The sequence below is a fragment of the Triturus cristatus genome, chromosome 7 (genome assembly GCF_964204655.1).
Source record: "Triturus cristatus chromosome 7, aTriCri1.1, whole genome shotgun sequence".
Taxonomy (NCBI): Eukaryota; Metazoa; Chordata; class Amphibia; order Caudata; family Salamandridae; genus Triturus; species Triturus cristatus.
This window is the reverse complement of record NC_140590.1, coordinates 1,412,514,584-1,412,536,174: the sequence shown is the minus strand read 5'-3', so window position 1 is coordinate 1,412,536,174 and position 21,591 is coordinate 1,412,514,584. Positions and strand designations below refer to the sequence as shown.

The following is a 21,591-nucleotide window of genomic DNA, read 5'->3' as shown; positions in this document are numbered from 1 at the left end:
ATCACTCGCCCCATCACGGCCACAAATCTCCCCTCTGGATCCACTAACTGCTGTGTCGGTCAGAAGGGGACCCCAGCCCTAACCCATATCAGCGTTCCCCTAGCAAAGGCTGAATACATTGTATAAAAAAGCTGCCCTCTCCATCTACGCTGCAATGCCACGCCTTCAGCTTCTTTAACATGGGTTTCCTGAAGAAAAGCTATCTGCACACCCCTACGCACCAAACAAGCATGTACCCTGTGGCATCTCAACATTGTGTGTATCCCCCGTACTTTCCACGTAATGCATTTTAAATCAGGTGATGTCCCCATTATGTTCCCTAAGTCTCATACGTAACTGCACACTCTCCTCGTTGGCACACCGGTGGTTCTTACTGCCCCAAAAGAAACCCACAAATTCCCCCAACAACCCCACCCCGGAACAGGCTCTAAAAGTCTAGTACCAATCCAAACTATCTAACCAACTGCTCCTCTGGTATCTACCAGAGAACCACTCAAGTAACAAAATTGGAGGGGTGCCCAAGAGCCGAGAGAATCTGGCCCACAACACCACCTGATTCTGGCACCATACCCCACTAACGATTAAGCCTCGATGCCACCTGAGGCCCCCCAGTTTGAGGGAGCCGCATATCTCAAGCGCCCCCCAGCCCTGGTCACCACAACTGAGTACTATCCCGACCACCCCCCGGGAGAGAAGGAGGCTAGCGCTAAACTGTACCCCCTAAAAGTCTCATGGTAAAGTCTCACAGTGTCAGGCATCAACGATCTCCTCTGCCATCCCAGGCGTGACACGCGGTAGTGGAACACTTCCCATATCAGTCTCATCTGTGTCAGACCCTGCTGACCCCTTCTCTGAGTCCGTCGCCCCCATTGATACTGCTCTTCGTACATGAGATATTTCCATCACAGCCTGCAACGCTGCCGATCTCTCTTTCTCCGTTTGTGTCGTTGTGGGTCTCTGAGCACCAGGACGACGTCTAGTGCGCCGCGTTCTGCGCAGACGTGGCTCCTCCGTCAGCTGCCCCAATCCACGCCAAGCTTCGCCCAAACCTGCTCTGTAGGACTCCGGCCAATTGCATGCCTCCTCTGGGCCGTCGTGAAAATATGTTTTACCGTCCATTGTCACCCTCAAGCGTGCAGGAAACATCAACGAATATTGGATGCCTTCATCTCGGAGTGCCTTCTTAACCGCTAGGAACCACGCTAGATTGCGCTGCACTTCGAACGTGTAATCCAGAAACAGTGTCACATTATTATTATTATCCACCCTGTAAGGGCCTGAGGTGCGAGCCTTGTTCAGAAGCAGGTCCCTATCCTTATAATGGAGTAGGCGCGCCACCACCGGTCTAGGTGGCCTTCCAGGCGCCAACGGTTGAGCCGGCACCCTATACGCTCTTTCCAAGGTATAGAAGGGGGTCAAGCCCTCAGGGGCAACCTCAGTCCGCAGCCAATTTTCAAGATAATCCACCATATTGGCCCCTTCCACGCCTTCCAGTAGGCCCACCACCCGTACATTGTTCCGTCTATTCCGCCTACAGGGCCTGTAAGCGGCGATTGACTTCTCCCATCTGAGTTTCCAATGCTTTCTGGGTAGGTTCTAGGACCTCCAATGTGGTCTCAGTCTGTTTCACGCAGTCAACTAGCTTACCGTGATCTGCTCGGAGGCCCAACCTCATTGTCACCTGTGCAATGTCCTGTTGAAGCACTTCCCTGGTGTCCGTGATGGCTTTAAGGATTTGATCAACCTGCTGCTGCATCATCCCCTCTGATTGCGACTCCACTGCGTCCTGCTTTCGTTGTTCCGCCACCTCTTCCTCCGGCTCCGCGCGCCCCCCCTGCCTGCCTTGTGGTTTCCCCATCGGGCGTAGTTCCCCAGGGCACCAACAGCGGTGTATTTGTCAGCGTCTCCCTCACCTCGTCCGCTTTAGTCGCAAGCTCCAGGTGGCACCCGCCTTGGGGGGGTCCCCACTCACCAGTGCTCCTATCGGACCGCTCACCGTATTATTATCGGCGCACCAGGGGATCCTTCGCCACTTCCTGTATCCTCTCAGCACAACAGCTAGCTCAGCAGTCCGTCTGGACTTCCAGCATCCCAGGGATGGTGGCCTCCCCTTTCAATCTTCCCGACCTTGCAGCATCCGCAGGTTCCTCTGCTCCAGCCCTCGCAACCGGCTCAGCCCAGCAGCCTCTGCGTGCCTGATCCTCCGAGGACCTCCCTCTGCCGGTGTAGACTTCCACCAAGTGCTCTCAGCAGAGCTCAGCCGCCGCAGGCGTACTCCGGGGATATTCTCATGTTCCTCCCTGGCACAGAGTCCTCCGATCCTCAGGGCCTGCAGAACGGTGGCCGACTCTTCGTGCTGCTCCCCCAGCTAGTCCACAATGCAGAGCCCAGACGAGAGAGGCGCCGTTCCGACCTCCACAAGCCTCCGCCGGTCAAACCACCACAGGCTGTATGTCTGCCCACTCCTCCGGCAACCGCTCACCACTGCCCAACCGGGCACTCCTGGAGCCGAAGCAGCACTCCCAGCACCCGCTCCGCATGCACTACTATGTTCCTGCCAGGTCAGGGGATCGAGTGCCGCTCAGCGCTCCCAGCTGCCTCCCAGGCTCAGTTGGCCAGGATCAAATCTTACCTTTGGGCACACAAATGCAGCTACCCAGGCGCCGCCAACGCCATTTTAGGAACACTTGGGCTTGCAAGAGGGGGGCTCAGATCTGAGGGCAATTCCCCGCAAAGTCCACTGAGCGGGGCCGAAGCAAGAGAAGCGCCGCTCAGTGCGCTGTGTGCCCCCTCCGGTCGGACCAAGCGGTACAAAAGGGGGTGGTGATGGACGGAGCATCAGAGCCAATCAAACACTCACACCCAGTCAACAGATCTGGGTTTGATCCATCACCGTTCTTTAGCCCACTATGCCACCCCAGTTCAGACATGGCCATATGCAAATCAGTCTGACCCTGTGCCTCATGGGAACAGTCCAGCCCCGAACTGCCAAGCTATGCCTTCCCTGGACCGGAAACAAGCTTCCTAGGACCGGTTTCTGGCATTTCAGCCGTCTTCAGCCAGGCTTGCTTGAATCCAGTGGCAAAGTGAGCAAGGGACTCACATCTGAGCATACCCTGCCAACCTATGGCAAACAAAGCGGTACAAAAGGGGGTGGTGATGGACGGAGCATCAGAACCAATCAAACACTCACACCTAGTCAACAGATCTGGGTTTGATCCATCACCGTTCTTTAGCCCACTATGCCACCCCAGTTCAGACATGGCCATATGCAAATCAGTCTGACCCTGTGCCTCATGGGAACAGTCCAGCCCCGAACTGCCAAGCAGGTTCGGACCAGCGCAGTCCGCGCCTCACCCACTCCTTCCTCCTCCTGCCGCTTCACTGCCTGGCGCTCCTGGAGCCGAGCCGACACCTACAGTGCTCGTGACTCCGCGGATCCCGCCCAATACACAGCGTAATGTCCTGCCAGTTCAGAGGGTGAGTGGCGCTCGTCGCACCCCAGAAAGGTTCTCTCAATCTCCAGTGCCTCGGTCTGACGCACTGCTCCCGGCTCATAGAGGGAACTGAACGGTCGCCGCAGTCGCCATTTTGAGAGCGCTCAGGCCAGACTCAGCGCTCTTTCCAGTCTCCGTGCATCAACAGGAGTTAGATGTCGCCTGATGACGCCTCCGTCGGCCCCCAGCGCCCACGGGGGCAATCCCCCTTTCTCCGATGGTCGATACCGGCTCCCAATCCAGGATAATCGGTGGGGACGGCGCGGAGCTCCCGGCTCACGCGTCCGTCCTCATTGGCTCCTTAGCCCTGTCCCCATCCACAGCTGACTATGGCAACACCGCCATTAACTTCCAGTCATTAAGGCAGGGGAAGACTGGGACCCTGACCTTCAAAGATAGACATCAACCACCATCATGACCTTTGTGAATACCCAAGGGATACCGGTGGAGCAGAATAGGATCACAGTAAACTAAAAACTTTCATGGCCCAACTTGACCCTCAAGGACCTGCACCTCCTGGTGCAAAATCAACAGGATGGTCCTTCGAAAGCTGCTCTGATGGAGGTAGCAGGTTTGGCAGGTAAAAAGGAATGGAAGGGTGTAGCCTCACTGGACAACTTGTAGGACCCACCTGTCAGATGTGATGCTCTGCCACGTCTGAAGAAAGTGGCTGATGCTGCCTCATACTAGAAAGCTGTGTGCACTAAGGGTGCAAAAAAGAGGTTTTGAAGTTATGCCGGAGGGGCAGAGGATTAGGACGTATGCTTAACCTGATGGCCAGCTCATTGTTTGCTGTGAGCACAACCCCGCCTCCAAAAGGGTTAGGAGGCCTGTTGTGCAGGCAGCGGGACCTGAAATTACAGCTACACCAACCACTTGGCATATCCCGAAAAACGAGAAACTGTTGGAGGACTGCTGTACTGGTGTTGAAAAGTCCATAGAGCTTGTCGTGTCTCATCTCTTTTTAATACTCTCCTGGCTTGACTTCACCTTACTTCCTTAGTAGAGAGGTAGAGGTTAAAGACTCCACAACTCTCCTAATGAATGTCACAAAGGATGTGCTTGTCTAAGCTGCTGGTCTAGGGTGGGTGGGAAACCAACCCAGTCAAATGGTAAGTCCATTAGAGAAGCCTAGACATCTCAGGAGAAGCCTGTTAATCTTATCCATGCATAGGTATTGCCCACCATATTTGTCTCATTACCCTTCCTAGACAATCAGAGGACTTTAGGCCAGCGTGGACGATGAACTTATAGCATGACAAACCACTCTCATGAATACCAGCCACCCTGAACAGTTTGGGCCAAGGAGGTTCGTAAGTCTTCTAGGGCTGCCAGTAAGATCTCACCAACTACTTCCCAGAGTACATGGCATCCTAGAAGACAGTTGGCATTTACTAGCCTCAACGAAATGCTGGCTGATGAAAACATTCTCTTACCAAACATTTTCATACATTTCCACTCTCTGATGGAGGCCTGCACCACCAAACTTACAGGCGTTGGATACTGGGTTAAAAGTCAGGGTTGTCTGGAGCTGTCCTATGGCTTTGTGCAACCTGGCTTTGACCGGAGGGCTAGACCATGGCTTTGTCCATGACCCCAAGAATATCAGTGAGGGACTCATAGAATGTTAGGAGAGGTTTTGTCAACGCCCGGTAAGAATATGAGTTTTTACTTCTATAGTAGGGAGGAAGAGGTCAAATAGTTCAGCAGTTCTCCCAAAGGCTGTGTTTTCCTCAGCTCCTGGTCCAGGATTAGGGAAACAAAGCCAGTACCGGGTCAGGTATCTTGTAGCACTCTGTACCAATTATCCTCATCATAGTGTGGGGAAACTCTTCTCAATCACCCTCACTGTCCTCTCCATATGAATTACTCTTGTCATGGTTTGAGCCAAAAGGCTGTTGCAGTGTCTGTGCACATCTGCACAGCATTGGTATAGTGCCAGAATCAAAGGGATTGAGTATTGCCTGCGTCACATTGGAATCTTGGCACTGGCTTGATCAAGGTAGAGACAAATTTGGCTCAGAGGTGGATACCACAATAGGTTGTGGATCCTCCTCTGGAACTGTTGGTGCCGGTGTCGATGTCCAAGGGACCCACACAGAATTTTGGCACCGCATCTGAACTCTGCGCTGCTGTGGAACCTGAATCAGGTTCAAGGGGCACAGATGGTACAAAGGACAGATGCCCCAATGGTAACCGGACTGGAGGTTCCAGTAGATCCGTAGGCTCAAAGGCACACCAGATGAATCGGAAGCAAGCCGAAGATGCACCCTCTAAAGACTTCGACATGCTGCAACGTTGTCGACGGACCCAGGAACTTAAGATACATTGGAACTATGCGTGGAATTGGCTATTCGTCAGAGCGGGATTCGGAGAAACAGTGATACCCTGGAATGTTTTCTGGAGAGTGATAGGAAGGGACTTAAACCACAAGATCTGCCAAGTGAACAAATTCAGGAAAGGGATCAGGTCCATACTCTTTATTTTGGCCAGGAGTGGGACCTGCTTAGAGTCTTGTGGTGTTTTTGTCACATAGAGCTACGCTTCACGTTCACTGATAGCTTTTGATTCATCTGGGCACAGTCGTCAGAGGCCTTGGAGTCATGCACCAAACCCAAACGTAAGAGAGACACCTCACAGGATCTGCTACAGACATCTGTTTGCAACAGTCCGTAAAAAGTGTAAACCGTCTAGTCTTAGGGGGTGACATGTTTGCTTGTACATAAGAATTTGGAGAATAAAACTGTTAAGAAAAAAATCTTTTCAAAGAATTAAGAAAAGGAGCGGCGCTCTGGATCTGCATGTGAAAGCAAAGAAAGGAACTGATGTCAGCACACATGGGTGGCACGTATATGCGCCTACGCTGCTCACTTCCGAAGTTGAATAAAGTAGACACGGAGATGTACAGCACCACCAGTCTGCATGCAAGAGCACTTCTTTTTGAGTTTCCGGATTCAGTCTGGTGAGGAATCTGCAGTTAGAAGTTTCCATCAGAAACACTGCTTTATTTGTACTTGAATTCATTCTTGTTAAAACTGTTCACATCCAAAAAAGAGATATGCAGTCTAAAAAGGTAATAGGCTGTGCCATAGTTCCAGTGGCTTTTAAAATCTATGATAATGATTTTTTTTTTTAAATGTGTATTGTGCTCCCCAGTCAATCATGATGTTTCCCGCATCCCTCTTAGAATTTTCCAACCATAGCGACCTGGGAAGTAACTGCGTCATAAACTACACAAACCCATGGTTTTAACTTTTAATTCGTACCAATCAAACCACATCTTTGTTTTGATTTTATCAGCCTGAAAAAGCTAATGGACATAAGCTGTCTGAGCAACACACATGCCTGCCGATTCATTCTCAAATTGTACATACATCACCCAATTAAATATGAAAAATAAAAAGGAACACCATTTTAAATGATGAAATAGCGTTGGAGTATTTCTTTGTGACCTCTTTCAAGAATGATAACATCACTTTCACTAAGTGCACAAGACCATCCAGTGCTCTCATCGATCACACACCAACCACGGACCATTGTCAAACAAGTACTCATCGATTTCACCATTGACACTCAAACATGCAATCTTGGCTGCACAGATAAAACCACAGCTAATGCAAGCACCGTTCTAGCAAATTCAATAGGAAGACTCACTCTCTTTCCCACATGCAACACCCCATTCTGCCACTAGCATTGCTGGTCTACCCTACTCTCAGTTTCAACAAGCATTTTGCCTCCTTGTGACTGTTCTTCCTGTACCCTATTATAAGCAGCATGCACTTATGCAACTTCAAGCCTCCCACTGTATTAAAGTTATCAGAGATTCTCTCAAACGTGTCACCTTGTTTAACCTAACATTTCACTTCGCTTAATCCACTCTCATTCTTGGCCACAAGGTGGACTTCAACTTCTCCTTCTCACTTGACTGCATTTCAACTGGACTTATCGGCAAACACTGGTCTCTCAATTCTGTAAATGACTACATCCCACTGCCACAATCAAGGTATACCACATCAACAATGTAAATTCGATCTGCTGCACTCCTAAAGCCACACTCATGCTTTGTTCTCAACACCCATGCACACCTTCTCATCAAGGTCAGATATAAATCCAGTGCCCAATACACACAAGACCTCAATATCACCAAGGTGCAAAAATAAAAATGTGAAAATTCTGTTGCACATCGATAACTCTCAGAGACCCACTAGCACTTAAAGTACATGAACCAATAGAATACAAGCCATTATGAGATGGCAAGTGAGATAACTACACCACAGACATCACTGAAGATGATTGGAAAAGTGAAACACTCTTCAAAGCAATGACACATTGGCAAAAACCATTCTCACCTCTCATGATTTCCCAACCAACTGAGAAATCAACTAACATCAACACTTTAACATAATCGACACGATCCCCAAAACTGAACACATCTTCACTCAGACATATAGATCCCAAAATCCCCATCAAGCATGCCTTTCAAACCCTTATCTTTAAAGAACCAAATAAGTTTCTACAACCTCTCAAAGCAACATCCTATCAAACAGATCTTCTCCCATCCACCTTCTTCAGGTGAATCACCAGACTGGGGGTCAGTGACTTATGAACACTATTTGTGTGCACAGTGTGGGATGGAGCATGATTTGGAATACATTTGGGCATGGAATCTCATAATTATGATGAACGAATGGTCCCACATAAGCTTTTGCAAAACGTATGGAAGTTGGCTTACTTAACATAAAAATCGTTTAAATAAAAAAGGAAATATGTTTTTGCAAGAGTTAACACAGTGTACTATCAACCAACAAATTTAAACTGTGAAGCCGTGTGTGAATCTATACATTTTCTTGATACTTTATGGAAGAGTTTTAGTTTAAATTATATATTTGAAAACTTTAGGGGAAAAATAAAGTTTATTTTTTTCCTACCTACTGCACAAGTAAGCTTTCCGGTCCGTTCTTGCAGTAACCGCACAATCTGGGCCTTCTGAGTTGGAGCACATCTACAACATATTACTGCAGGGCATTGGCAGGCTAGCTCCATGAATTCATATTCATAAAATTTTAGGCACACCTGTTTCAAGGAAAAAAAAGTTCATAAATGATAACCTTTCAAATACGATCCCACAAATATGGAGAGCAAAATGATTTGCTAAATTTTCCCCATGTACTTTAACTAGAAAGCCTTGACCCTTTTTTCATGCTGTAGAAGAGCCTGCATGGTGAGCAGGTGCTTCCTGCCCCTTCTTGGTCACCATATATGCTGATGTATGGTGCCTATAGAAACACCTGCATTTTGCCACCTAAGCCTCAGGTTCATATGCTAATGAGAGATAGAAGGCACTTTGCTGTTCAAAGTGAATGGCCAGCATCAAAGGGAAAATGAGCACCTCATGTAAAATAGAGAAATACATGCATGTTGTGATACCCAAAGTCTTACCCTGTAACAGCGATGGCTGTAACATAACGTGGCCATGGGCTTGGTTAAGTGTAGTCAGAGCTATGGTGGGTCATTATCAGGGCCATTGCCTTATAGAGTCAAATGCCATAATTTGGCACTGTCTAGGCCAAACAATGTTTCCTTGTTGGCAAGTGTGTGGAACTGTTAGGGTCCTAGTTTAGAACAGCTGTGTTCTCTTTAACGATCAACATAAAATCTTTAAGCCCTTTTGAGGTCTAGCCATTGAAGCCTCTCCTCCACTTTTGAGGGATGAGAAGGGGCTAAGAAAATAGGCAGTGTGATAGACTCATTAACATGGAAAGGCGTCACAACTTTTGTCAAGAAAGCTGCCCAGTTCTCAAACACAAGTTTGTCAGGACACAATTTTGTAGGCAGATGCACCAATAGTGTCTGAAGCTTATTTACCTGATGAGTTGAGTAATCGCAATGTAGAAGATAGTCTTCAAACTCAAGAGACACAATTAACAGTTATGCATCGGCGTGAAGGGCATGCACATGGGCAACATTAAGACTTTAACTAACCTCATCACAAGAAGTAATTTAAACAAGGACGGTTGATCCAGTAAACACCAAAAGGGATGACAAATAACAGTGCTCAATGCAAGGCATTGGTGGACTAAAGACAAAACAAACAAAAAAAACATCCAACAGCTTGGATTTCAAAGAGTCAATCCTGTGGATATCCCACCAAGCCACATGTCTTATCACTCAGCAAAGATGGACTTATGGAAGGGCGACTGTCAGCGATCAAACTCAGTCAACTGCAGCCGCTCAGTCTCCATGCATGGAGGTGTAGATTGCGCAGAGTTGGGTGAAATACCCTGCTGAAACAGGAAATTCTCCTGAAGTGGCAGCCTGTATGGTGGACAGGTGTTCATGCCCAGAAGCTCCTATCACACGGTCCTGGCCCAATCTTGAGCTTATAGAATGAACTGGACCTGTTTGTTCCTGATCTTTTACTGTACATAGAGCATGAGAGAGTGAGAAGAGAAGGCATACAGGCGTTGAGAGTTCCATTTCAGCCGGAACGCATCCCAGCTAGGGTTCTCACAGAAACTCCAAAGTGCAAAACTTTCAACACTGCACATTCTTGACTGTGGCGAAAAAAGCGAGCTAGGGTTCTCCACAGAGCTGAAATATGCCCTGCATCACCTTGGTATGTAGTCACCATTTGTGGTCTGACAGAGATCGTCTACTGAGATCGTCCATTGTGGTATTCAAAGACAATCACAGGCAGTTCAGGATCAGGAAGATTCATTAAAGATCCAAGCAGCCCCAGAGACCCAGGAAGCCTCCTTGCACAGGCCCCAGCACCCCACTCTGCACTGCTTGTTGTAATACTATATGAAGAAGGTGTTGTTCATGAGAACCTGCACCACCCTCCCTTTGATGGATGGAAGGAAGGGCTTGAAGGCCATGAGAAAACTCATCTCCAGCAAGTGATATAAAGTTAGGCTTCTATCGGGGACCATAGTCCCCTGATCTTTACCTCTCGCAAAGGACCTCCTTAATGCAGCACTGACACGTCCGCCACCACTGTCCTCCCTGGATGGTCAAAGGAGAGGGGCCTGCTGCTGGTTTAACTGCAGTTGAGTAGCTATTCTGATCATTTGAGGTCTCCTTCAAGACCTGAACAGCTTCTGATAGGTTTCCATGGTGCTGGGCCTACTGTAACCTTAGATCCCATTGTAGAGCCAACATATGCCACCTGGCATAGCCACAAGGAGGATGTAAAAGTTAAAAGGCCAAGACGCCTCAGAGCTACCCTCATGAGATCCAGGGACAAGGCTGAAATATCAGGATCATAGCCTGAGTGTCCTGAACTCATTGCAAAGGAGGAAAGGTCTTCAACTCACAATATCCAGGACAGTCCCAATAAAAGGCAGCACCTGCAAAGGAGTCCGTCGTGTGTGATTTCAGCTCATTAATTGTGAACACTAATGATGTGAGGAGATTTGCCATCATCTTGAGGTGGCCTATGACTGACTGTGGCGAGTAAACCTTCAACAAGCAATTGTCGAGGTAGGAGAAAACTGGCATCCATGACCTCCTAAGATGGGCAGTGACCACCACCATCACAGTCATAAACACCAGAGGGGCACTGGTGAGGCCAAAGAGCATGACAAACTGAAAATGCTCCTGGCCTACCTTGTATCACAGGTAACGTCTGAGGGATCACAGGATAGATCTATGAAAATATGCGTCTTGCAGGTCCACGAACACCTTCCAGTCACTAGGGTCCAGTTCATACAGGATCTGGACCAGCATGAGCATTCTGAATGTGTCCTTCTGCAGGAAGGCATTCAGAAGATGGAGGACTAAGATCTCATACTTCTGCATGAGGAAATAGAGTAGTGACCCTTTCCTATTTCTGAGTCTGAAACACTCTCGCTTGCACCTTTGGAAATTAAAACTCACACCTCTTGCAACAGAAGGGACAGGTGTTCCTCTGAGATTCCTTTTGATGTGGGGGGTGGACAGAGTAGAAAGAAAAGGTAGGGCATAGCCATGGTTAATGATTTGAAGGACCCATCAGTTGAACATGATGGCTCATCACCCTGGGAGAAGGTTCTAAACCTGCCTTCCACAGGGTGGTTGTGTGCCACTAAGGGCAAGCTAAACAGCCTTGGTGGCTACCGTAGCAAAAGGAACAAATGATGGACGTAATGCTGAACAATGCAAACATTCACCCCCAGTGACAAAGATCTGGGTTTAAACCATTGTTCTTTAGTTCACCACGCCACCCCAGTTTGGACCCAGCCATATTCAAATCAGCCTTGACCCTTTTCCTCATGGGAACAGCCCAGCCCGAACTGCCAATCAAGTTCCTTCCTGGAACAGAAACAAGCATCCTGGGACAGGTTTCGGGGCATCACCCAATAACAGCCAAGCTAGCTTGAATACAGTGGCGCAGTGAGCACGGGACCCACGTCTGGGCATACTCTTTCCACTTAGGGCAGTAAAAGGAACAAATGATGGATGGAATGCTGAACAATGCAATTATTCACCCCCAGTCACAAAGATCTGGGTTTAAATCCTGTGGCAGGGAAACGGGACTGGGAGTACATCAGTAGGCCTTCACGTTGCCAGCCCGATCCACGTCCAGACCCTTGAGCAGACTGGGTAATTGCAGCAGGGTCTGTGGACACTGACAGTGCCTATACTTCTGCTCCCTAGAGTAAGCTCAGAAAATCCTAAACTGCTGAGGAAACTGTTCATCAGGGGGTCAAAAGACCCTGAAAGCGTGTCATGGCTCTACTTTCATTGAGATGTTCCAATGCAGAACCAGTTTCTTCACGGAATAGGCGTGAGCCATCAAAAGGCATATTCATGAGAAAGGCTCGTACATCTCCAGAGAATCCTAGTAGCTCAGCCACGCATGACGGCAAATCACCACACTCGTCCCAACCATGCTTCCCAGGCAATCAGCAGTATCAAAGCCAGCACAAATCACTTATCTGGTCTCATCTTGACCATCCTAAATAGTTTGGGCCAGTAAAGGCCCATCTTCCAGGACTGCCAGCAAGATCTAGATGGCCTGAAGGGTGGCCGGAAGAGAAGTCGCATATCGACAGCATGATCTCCTTAAATGTGAACTTGCTGAGGCATCGCCAATGGCCCTGGAAATTCGGGGTGCACCAGGACCAACTGTGGAATCAGCTCCAGAGACATAGAAAGAGGGGGGGGAATTTATATGTGGCTCTGCTCCACTGTACTATGGAGTCAATGCAGAAAAGCACAGCACCACCTAGTGGCACGTGGGAGCATTGCTGGTGAAAGCTTTCAGGATTCAGTTTGGTGCCTAGGGATTATCCTAAGGTGGGGAATCTGCGGTTAGAAGGATCAATCGGAATCAGGATTATACAGTAATAAAATTGTGTTAGATAATAATGGTATAGTTAGAGAAAGATTGGCTAGATCTATGTGACTATCACATCATGAACAGCCTCACAAAGGGAAGACTACTTAAATAAGGTCACACTAAGTGCGGCTGCACAAAGGACATTTGTTATGTATGGCCCCCAAAATCATCTGCCTCAGCATTTAGCTACTAGGCTGAGGCATAGGAGTAATGGGGGACTGAAACTCAATAAAACCTCTCCTCTCTGACCCAAATGGGAAAGTAATACCTTACCTGCCATCCTTAACCAAGCCCCAACACCTCGCCTGACTTTCTTTCCCCTTCAACAGCTATGCTTTCTGCTTTCAGTCTAAACAGACGGCACTGCACTGACATTCTCTGGGAGAGCCCTGTCAGTCTGGGCTGGAATGCTTTTCTGACATAGCAATAGTGGTAATGAGCTTTGTTTTTAACTGGTGCTGAATCGTAGTAGTGTATTAACAGATTTAGAATCTGGTGTAAACAATAGAGAACACCTACATTATGCATTATGAAACATTTATTGGTTTAAATAAATCTGTCAAATAAGACTGATGCAAGCCTATAACATGTTTAAATGGACAATTTAGCATACAGACCTGTCAGTTTATTCTGGCCTCAAGTAGTATGGCTAAGCACTCTTGGCATGACCTTTGTGTAAACTCTTGGTCCAACCGAATGTACTATATAGTTTTTAAGAAAAATTCCATTATCATGTAAGTTGCTATGAAACACATGATATTGCAGTTAGTAAATGGTATGATTGTTTCCTTGAATGAAAAACAAGTCATCTCAGCTGTATTTCAGCAGATAATCGTGATACCTTGGTTAGGAACTGCTAACATTAGTTAGTGATGTGGGAAAGGGCGATAAAACAGAAGTTACGTACAACCCAAATTTGAACCTAGCAAATGAGGGCTTTTCATCAACATCTTGCATTGCTTCCTGGGCTCCCTCATTTTTAGTTATCCTAATAGGGACAGTATAGGTTTTGTTCCAATCGGACTGTGCATAGATTTTAGTGGGTCACTTTGTGAAACTGCATTATTATTTTCAATAGCGCTTTCATTTATGATCAGTTTATCAGGGAGATTAGGAGAGATTAGAGGGGGAGATAGAACATATATCCCCATAGCACTTATCACATCTGCCTTTCCCCAAATTGACATACAAACATGTGAAGATATAAATGTAAATAAAGATTGCCTGAAATCAAAAGAACTTTCTGTTGCCAAGTAAACCTAACTAAGTAGCAGTAGCAGTTTTAATACTGAAGGAAGTGTAATTAATGATGGTGTTTGATTTAAAGGGGCAAGGCCATAATACTGAGAAAAAACCCAATAACAATAGCTTATTTTAGTATCCATAAAAGTCACCAATTAAATCCAAATCAGAATTGGAATTTGATTTTGAAAGAATAGGGCAAGGACTGACAATTTAGAAGTACAACCAAATCCACCATAGCTGGTCCTTCCTTTTCTAGATGGAGGTAAAAACACAACTGCTGTTGTGTTTACAGTTGTGGGAGAATCCCTTTCAGCTTTTGCTTCAGTCTTTTCAGAGTTGAGGGGGGAAACCCAGCTTAGAAGCAGACTTTTTAGTACTATGCCATGTGCTGCTTCATTTAGATATAAATCTTTTTTTTAGCATGTAGCAAATTGACTGTCCTGCTATGGGAGGTCGGGGGAGGTGAATAACATCACTATGATCAATAGATGGAACTGTTTCTTTTAGCATTATTTTTAAATACTCCATTCTTCTACTTCCACAGAATGTCATAAGAACAACTCATTACACTGTAAAGAGATCCATGGTTGATTAATGGAATTCCATATCGTTTAGGTGATGGATCGGCCAATTCAAGATATCATGTTAGAATCATGGTCCTCAGCTTTGAGAAGCCTAGACATCAATTTCACTGTGGATGTTGATTGCTTGACTGATGCAAGTGTATTGTGGATGGATATTAGCCTGACAGATAACTATGGATTCACAATATCAAATTATGCTATATTATCAGATCTTACCAGTGTACCTTCGATAAGAAAGGATGGTGAGGCAAATTGTAACATTAGTTGGTGTTTTCTGATTCTACCTGGGTATGTGTTGCCCATCGAAAGAGTGCATATAAAAACTTTCATGAAGGAATTGAAGTGGAAATTTTCTGAAATGGTAAGCCTTAGACTAAAGGAATCATCAACTTTGATTTGGAGCAAAGTCCTCAATAGTTTGCATGAGACCCTTAGTTTTTAAAGGCTCAGGAAAGCTCAATTTGTTTTGATTTTCATGAGTGCCATAGTGGACACTGGAAAATAACTACTTATTGTTGGCTGTTTTAGGATTTGAGTAAGTGATATAGTATTATCTTGTGGTGTCCATGAGTGCATAATTGTAAGAATTTCTAGTTCTACGTTGAAGGACTTTTTGAAAAGACATAATAAAACAACACCTCTTTTAGTAAATATATGTTAAATGTACAAAAACGTAATGGATTCAACTCTGTATATATCGATTTGAACCAATTAAAATAATTCTAATTTTGATAATATCACTTTAACATTGAGCAAAACACCAGAATTGCTAGCCCCTGTATTGTCTGCACAGAGATTGGGCGGGGCTACCATTCAAACTGTCAAATGAAATATCTTGTTTTTGACATAATCCTAGTCAAAGTTCGGCACTGAATGGTATTATTATCATGTGCCACAAGACAAATAATGCCATTGTTGGCACATTTGTTGGCTTCCATGAACAACTAAAGTGTAAACAATGCTTACATTCAAAATTAGCAGCAATTTAGGGAGGAGCACTCTACTTGTGAGCCCACAAATTCTTCAATACAATCTCCTCATCAGCCCGTGGTGCAATAGGGATGGTGTGCAGGAAGTGGGCAGGACTACACTTCGAATTGTCCAAAGAAATGGCACCTAATCTCTGGAATGATCACAGTCCAGCACCGAACAGTATTATTATTATACGCCCATCAGAAAGCAAAATCAATGTCACTGGCTTTCATGTACAATTAAACTGAAAAAGCTTTCTAACAACAATACAGCAGCAATGCAGGGCAGCAGCATTCTACTTCAGGCCCCAAACACTCCAACACATTGGCTAATCCTGGACACATTTGTGGTCACACTGTGTCATAGCTCATGCCAATGTCTGGCACATTGATGGTACTTACAAATTGGCTACATACATGCACAGTCATAGGCCCACTCTGGCACAGTCTCCATTTTGAATATACACAACCCATTTTGAAACATTCTCAATAAGGAAATTAGAGAAACTGCAGCAAAAGCAGTATCTTCAACAAGAAAAATATCTTTCTTATGTGAATATGTTGGCAGAGTATGTCCTGTTCTTGTGATGTATTCTTTTGTTGGAGGCATATGTCTTGATCTTGAAGTGTGTCAGTAACCACATTAAAGGAGTAGGGATGAGGCAAGCCATGGTGTAATCACTGGTGGATTGAGAGAGCGCATATGCTCAGGTATTTCAGGGCACATGGAGGAGTACCATAAAAGGGCAATGCATCAAATGTGCATGGGTTTAGAAGAAATGTTGAGGGAGTGAACATTCAGAACTGTTCCTTGCAAAAATCTAGGAACCCTTGAATTGTTTTTTTTAGAGTACTATTATTTTTTGTAAGATGACATGGATAATGCATTTTTTTCAGAAACCAAGATTCTTGCCTCACCTCAAGTGAATCTCCAGATATAACTAGAGCACAGTCATGTTTTCTCCTAAATGCATTTAACTCCAAATGAGCTTCTCCACGGTTGGTTACCTAGAAGAGAATAAACCAGTTCAGAATCAGTTACGTGATTCAACAAAACTCAGCAAATGTTATTTATGAGATCATGCAAGTTTTTCACTGAGTGTAGGAAATCATCAGTGTTAATATGATGCAACAGAACTGATTGGATTTTCAATTCAAAGAAAAAGATTAATTTGGAGGACAGATTGTAAATTAAACAAACATGGTAAATTTAAGGAATCATCCACACACTATACATTAACAAATATCTTTCACTATTATTTTACAAATGTAAGACAATAAGCTTTTCGTGTGTTAATGACTAGAGCAACACTGAATTTTAGTTTAAGGATCACCTTTTGAAGTATGGACTCAATACCTATAAAATGTCCCTAGATTCCATTGTGACAAGCACTCTTCATACATAGCAAATACTCTTCCCTACAGTGATGGTATTCTGGAATCTTTCACTGTTTTTCCTCCTGTATTTCCAAACGATGCCAGTTTGTTCACATGTGTGACTCCAGGTCCCAAAAGATATCTATCACCTACTGAGTCCCCAGGGTTCAATACTCTCTTCAATCTCTACATGGAGCCACTTGGTGCTCTATTCGCAGATAACAGCATTATGATTCACCAGTATATCTAGATACACAACTCCACTTGAAAATCTTCTCTGCTTCAGACATCCAAAGCCTCAAGCACTGCATGCAAATCATCCAGACCTAGTTTTGCAGTGCCTACCTCAAGCTCAAACCAACCAAGAAAGAATTCCTATTATTTGCACAGAACAACAAAGAAGAAACAGTACAATCTTGTCTCAATGGCATAAACCTTGACTGCTTCGTACCCCAACATTACTGAATTCCAGGTCACTAGGATTCATCGTGGACACCAACCTCACCAAAAGGGACACACTGCCAAAAAAATAAAGAAGGCCTGGTATACCCGTTCCCTCTTGCAAAGAAAGTGAAACGGTTTCTACCAGACAGCAACTTCAAAAATACTGTTCAAGCCCTTGTACTTGCATCTGGGTGGTGTGAATGCCATGCTACACAGCCTCCTAGACACCACACTGGCAACTCTTAGGAGCCTACTACACGCTGCAGCATGTCTCATCCAGGACATGAAGAAATGTGATCACATCACCCCCATCCTGATGGAAATCCATTGGCTCCTCTTGCCTGCCAGCAACATCTTTAAAAAAAATTGCATCATTAACACCACCATCACGGCCTGCACTTCCACGTATCTTACAGACAAGCTCCTCATCTTTGGTAGGTCTCGGCACTCCTGCAACAAGGACACCTTCAGACTGCAGACTAAGAGGTACAAACAAGAAAAAAGCAAGACAGCTGGCCTTTTCCATCTAGGCACACAGGAAATGGAAAACATCCCCATATCCATCAAGACTGCCCCAATGCTATTACAATCTAGGAAATAGTTGAACACTCAGCTCTTAAAAGACCACTACATCACTATCCATGAGTGTCCATAACCCAGCTACCTCTCCTATCACCTGTTGACTTTATGCTGGTCTTTAACACTGTACTGTATTCTGCTGCCTTTTGGCCAGGTTTCTGCTATAGGAATACCATCTACATACATACACTCTTTAAAAATAGGAAATTGTGAAAAGTCTCATTGTGAATACTCATGAACACCTAAGCAGCTGTATCCACTTTATGTTGTGCAGCACCATATTTCAAAAATCAGGGTTTGTGCTTCACCCGGACAAAAAGTTCAACCCAACATCTATGGCAATGTTAGTGGTACTTCTGGATCCATCAAGGCTGGTTAGCCAGAGTGGGCTTTTGGGTTCAAGTGTTTTGTCTACAACTATTTACTGTCCAGGTAGTTTTGTCAAAAAGTGCTAACTATATAGTGTGGATATGGAAAACTATTCACTTATAAACATGTTCTGCAAAAGTGTATCAGAATTGGACTTTAGGTCGTCAGTTACTCATAAAATAATACTGCAAACAGTAGGCGTAAAAAATATCAGACCAAATGTATGTTGATGTTCATTTATCACACTGTGTGCCCAAGCATTGCTTGAAGGCATAAGGCTTCGACTGTATTTGGAGTAGTAGATGTCACAGAGTAACAAACAACTGAACACCGAAGTCCACCTGAAAGACTCTGTCCTAAATGGGAGTTAGCTGAGGGATCCCTCTGCTGGCGGAACTTGTTAGCGTGGAATACCATGGGTGCCCAGAATTGACTACTATGCATATGTACGATACAGCAAACTGCATTAACGCCAGCATAGTGGTAGTGGTTTGACCATGACAAAAATTAAATCAGTTGATTTCAGGGCTGGGATTATGTGACAAATCATGTGTTCAAGGCGTGTACAATAAAAGGTAACCAGGCTTATATTGTGTATTTAAAATAAAGAAGCGCTTGATGCCTCCACCAATAACCCTCCTGCACACATAAAAAAACATGAGTAGTGCAAGTTGTTTTAAACACAAATTCAGGTTCTCCTTCTTTAAATAATATTCCAGCACACTAGAATTTAAAATATGCTTTGTTAAGTAGCATTAAGAGTTAAATCAAAGGCACAAGGGAATATTCCGGACTGGTTTACAAAAATATGTATCATTATGAAGCAGTAATCACCAACAAGTAGCACAGGAGAGAAATAAATATCAATCTTTGACACATAGCCTGATTTTAAAAGTAGGATGGGTTTTATAACTAAACAAACTTTTGTGATCTATCTTAGTCTTCTATATTCACATATAGAAATGAGTACGTGATATATATGTTCAGCCTCTACACATGCATCTATGGGTTCATAGTGTAATATCATGGTAGGCGTAAACAGTGAACTGTATGACTTTTTGTAGGCCACAGGTGAACATTCGCATATGAAATTCCAACTACTTAAAAAATAGCCAAACATACGGCCTACAGTTGTTTATACATTATCAATGAAAACATAAATATATGTATATTCTCCGAGTTGGTTCGAATGGCCACTCGTGCAACAGAAGCCGCATATACTCACTGATCTGAAAATGTGAATATCTTGATTCCTCGTAACAAGATGTGCATTCTTGGCTGTACACGTTGCGGTTTCCAGTTTGTCACCAGTAAGCATCCATACCTGTGGGGAGTATGCGTAACACATTCAACACACTGTAAAGGGAGTATGCACAACTTCATACTCAGCACATTGTCCAGTCTGAATTATTGTGTAGATTTAATTCCATGAGCACAATGGGAACCACAGATTTCAGGTCCATTTAACCCTACATCACCACAAACCATATATACATTTGCTGCAGAACTTGCTAACGTGCATACTGAGATGAGAGCCAATGATTTTGCTGCCTCTATCGACGCAGTAACACGTGAACTCCAAGGTGGCTCCACTGCAAGACCCTGGATTCAACAATCCCCATCTGAATTAAATGTAACTTTAAATCAATTAGGACTGCTAATCACTCTTCAATAAGTCATTAGAGGGGTTTTCCCCATTGAAGTATTATTTGGTGGGTTATTAAGGATGAAACATATGAGCCTCTATAAGTGAATTTTTGTGTACAGAATAAAATTAGAATACTAAAATAAACAGCTATATATTGATCATTTTTGATGTAGCATCACAAAATTGGTACACAATCTTTCACCTCCAAAATATTTTCCAGAGTTTCAATAAAGCAAATAGAAAAAAGATCTCTTCCTGTTATTTTGTTTTAACTCGTAAAAATCCTGCACATTTGTAAACACGTTGCCATCCATACAAACAACTCATTTAGCTAAATATCACACTCCCTTTCATCCAACTAGTGCATAAGGTAGAATGTGTGAGAATGGTCACGTGAAATGCCATTATCTTTTGTGAGATTAACTGTTTGAAATTGAGTTCCTTTGCTGCCCATTGATTTTATACATTCCACATAGCTTCAGACTTGGATATTCTCTGTCTGAGAAAAAAATACAATAATCACCACAGTCACCCCTCCCCCAAAGCATGCTTCTTGGGCTCTTCCAAATGCAGACAAGCGTCTCCGGTAAGTCTTCCTGTTCAGCTTCCTTTTGATACTTTTGCAGCAGCTTAGTGGTGAAACTTTTCGGCGGGAGACTGCTGAGGGTTTCTACCAAATATGACATTTTTTTCTTTCTGTTTTATGTTGAACCCCGTGTTTCAAGCTTACTTAATAAATATGGATTCTAGTGTGGTATTATATTTTTAAAACGTAGCATTATTTTTTACATACGGCCGCTGTCAGGCTCCACTCTTCGTCTGGCTGGCATCCTTCAGACTGCTCTGAATGCTGCCGAGCCGTGGCACAGTTCTGAACTACATTCAGACTCAAAGCAGCAAGGCTGTCGGGTGAGCAAGTACCAGGCTTGGGACTCCTCTGAGCGGGTAAGCATGTCTCCTGCCAGTGGCCCATGAGTTCAGACCTAGTTGTTGATTAAGCCAGCTGTCGGAGTCCACCCAAAATGGAGGGCACATCTACACATTTCATTGCCGTGCTGGTATCTAATCACATGGAAGTAAACATTTTAAGCATCAGAGTCAAAGTTTTTCTATTTTTTTTTTTTATTATGCCACTGATGTACTATGTGATATCTTGCAAAAGAGGGCCTGACTTGCATCCCAGTCAAAAATTGAGTTGAAAATTAAGGAAATTAAAATACTTTAAATGCAAACAACAAAGCAGTTCTACACAATAGTTAGTTTTCTCGTCATTTACAGATTTCCTAAGACTTGGAAAACTCGCAAAAACCATTATGTAGGGATCACTGCTGCCTTATTTGTGAGTGCCTGACTCTCGTGTTCTTGCTGCACTATGTTATTAAACACGACAGAAGCCAGCCAGCATGATCTGCCTCAAATCGAATGTCCTTTTATGAACCCACATTGCCTTTGACGCCAGTGTAAGTTCACTAGAAAAACAAGTACTGGGAAAAATAAAAGGTATGGAATTGCAAGCAAGTGATGACTTTATTAAACTATTTTTTGCAAACATACA

At 44.5% G+C, this 21,591-nt stretch overlaps 1 protein-coding gene across 1 annotated transcript in view; it reads right to left on the bottom strand.

Moving 5' to 3' along the window:
* The window catches only part of ATP9A (ATPase phospholipid transporting 9A), a 555,816-nt gene that overhangs the window by 109,501 nt on the left and 424,724 nt on the right, over positions 1 to 21,591 (bottom strand). Inside the window, exons 19-21 of the mRNA XM_085619138.1 lie at positions 19,614 to 19,712; positions 16,538 to 16,627; positions 8,426 to 8,570 (exon numbers count right to left, since the gene is read on the bottom strand). Coding sequence (XP_085475264.1) covers positions 8,426 to 8,570; positions 16,538 to 16,627; positions 19,614 to 19,712 — 334 coding nt within the window. The remainder of the gene's footprint in view (positions 1 to 8,425; positions 8,571 to 16,537; positions 16,628 to 19,613; positions 19,713 to 21,591) is intronic.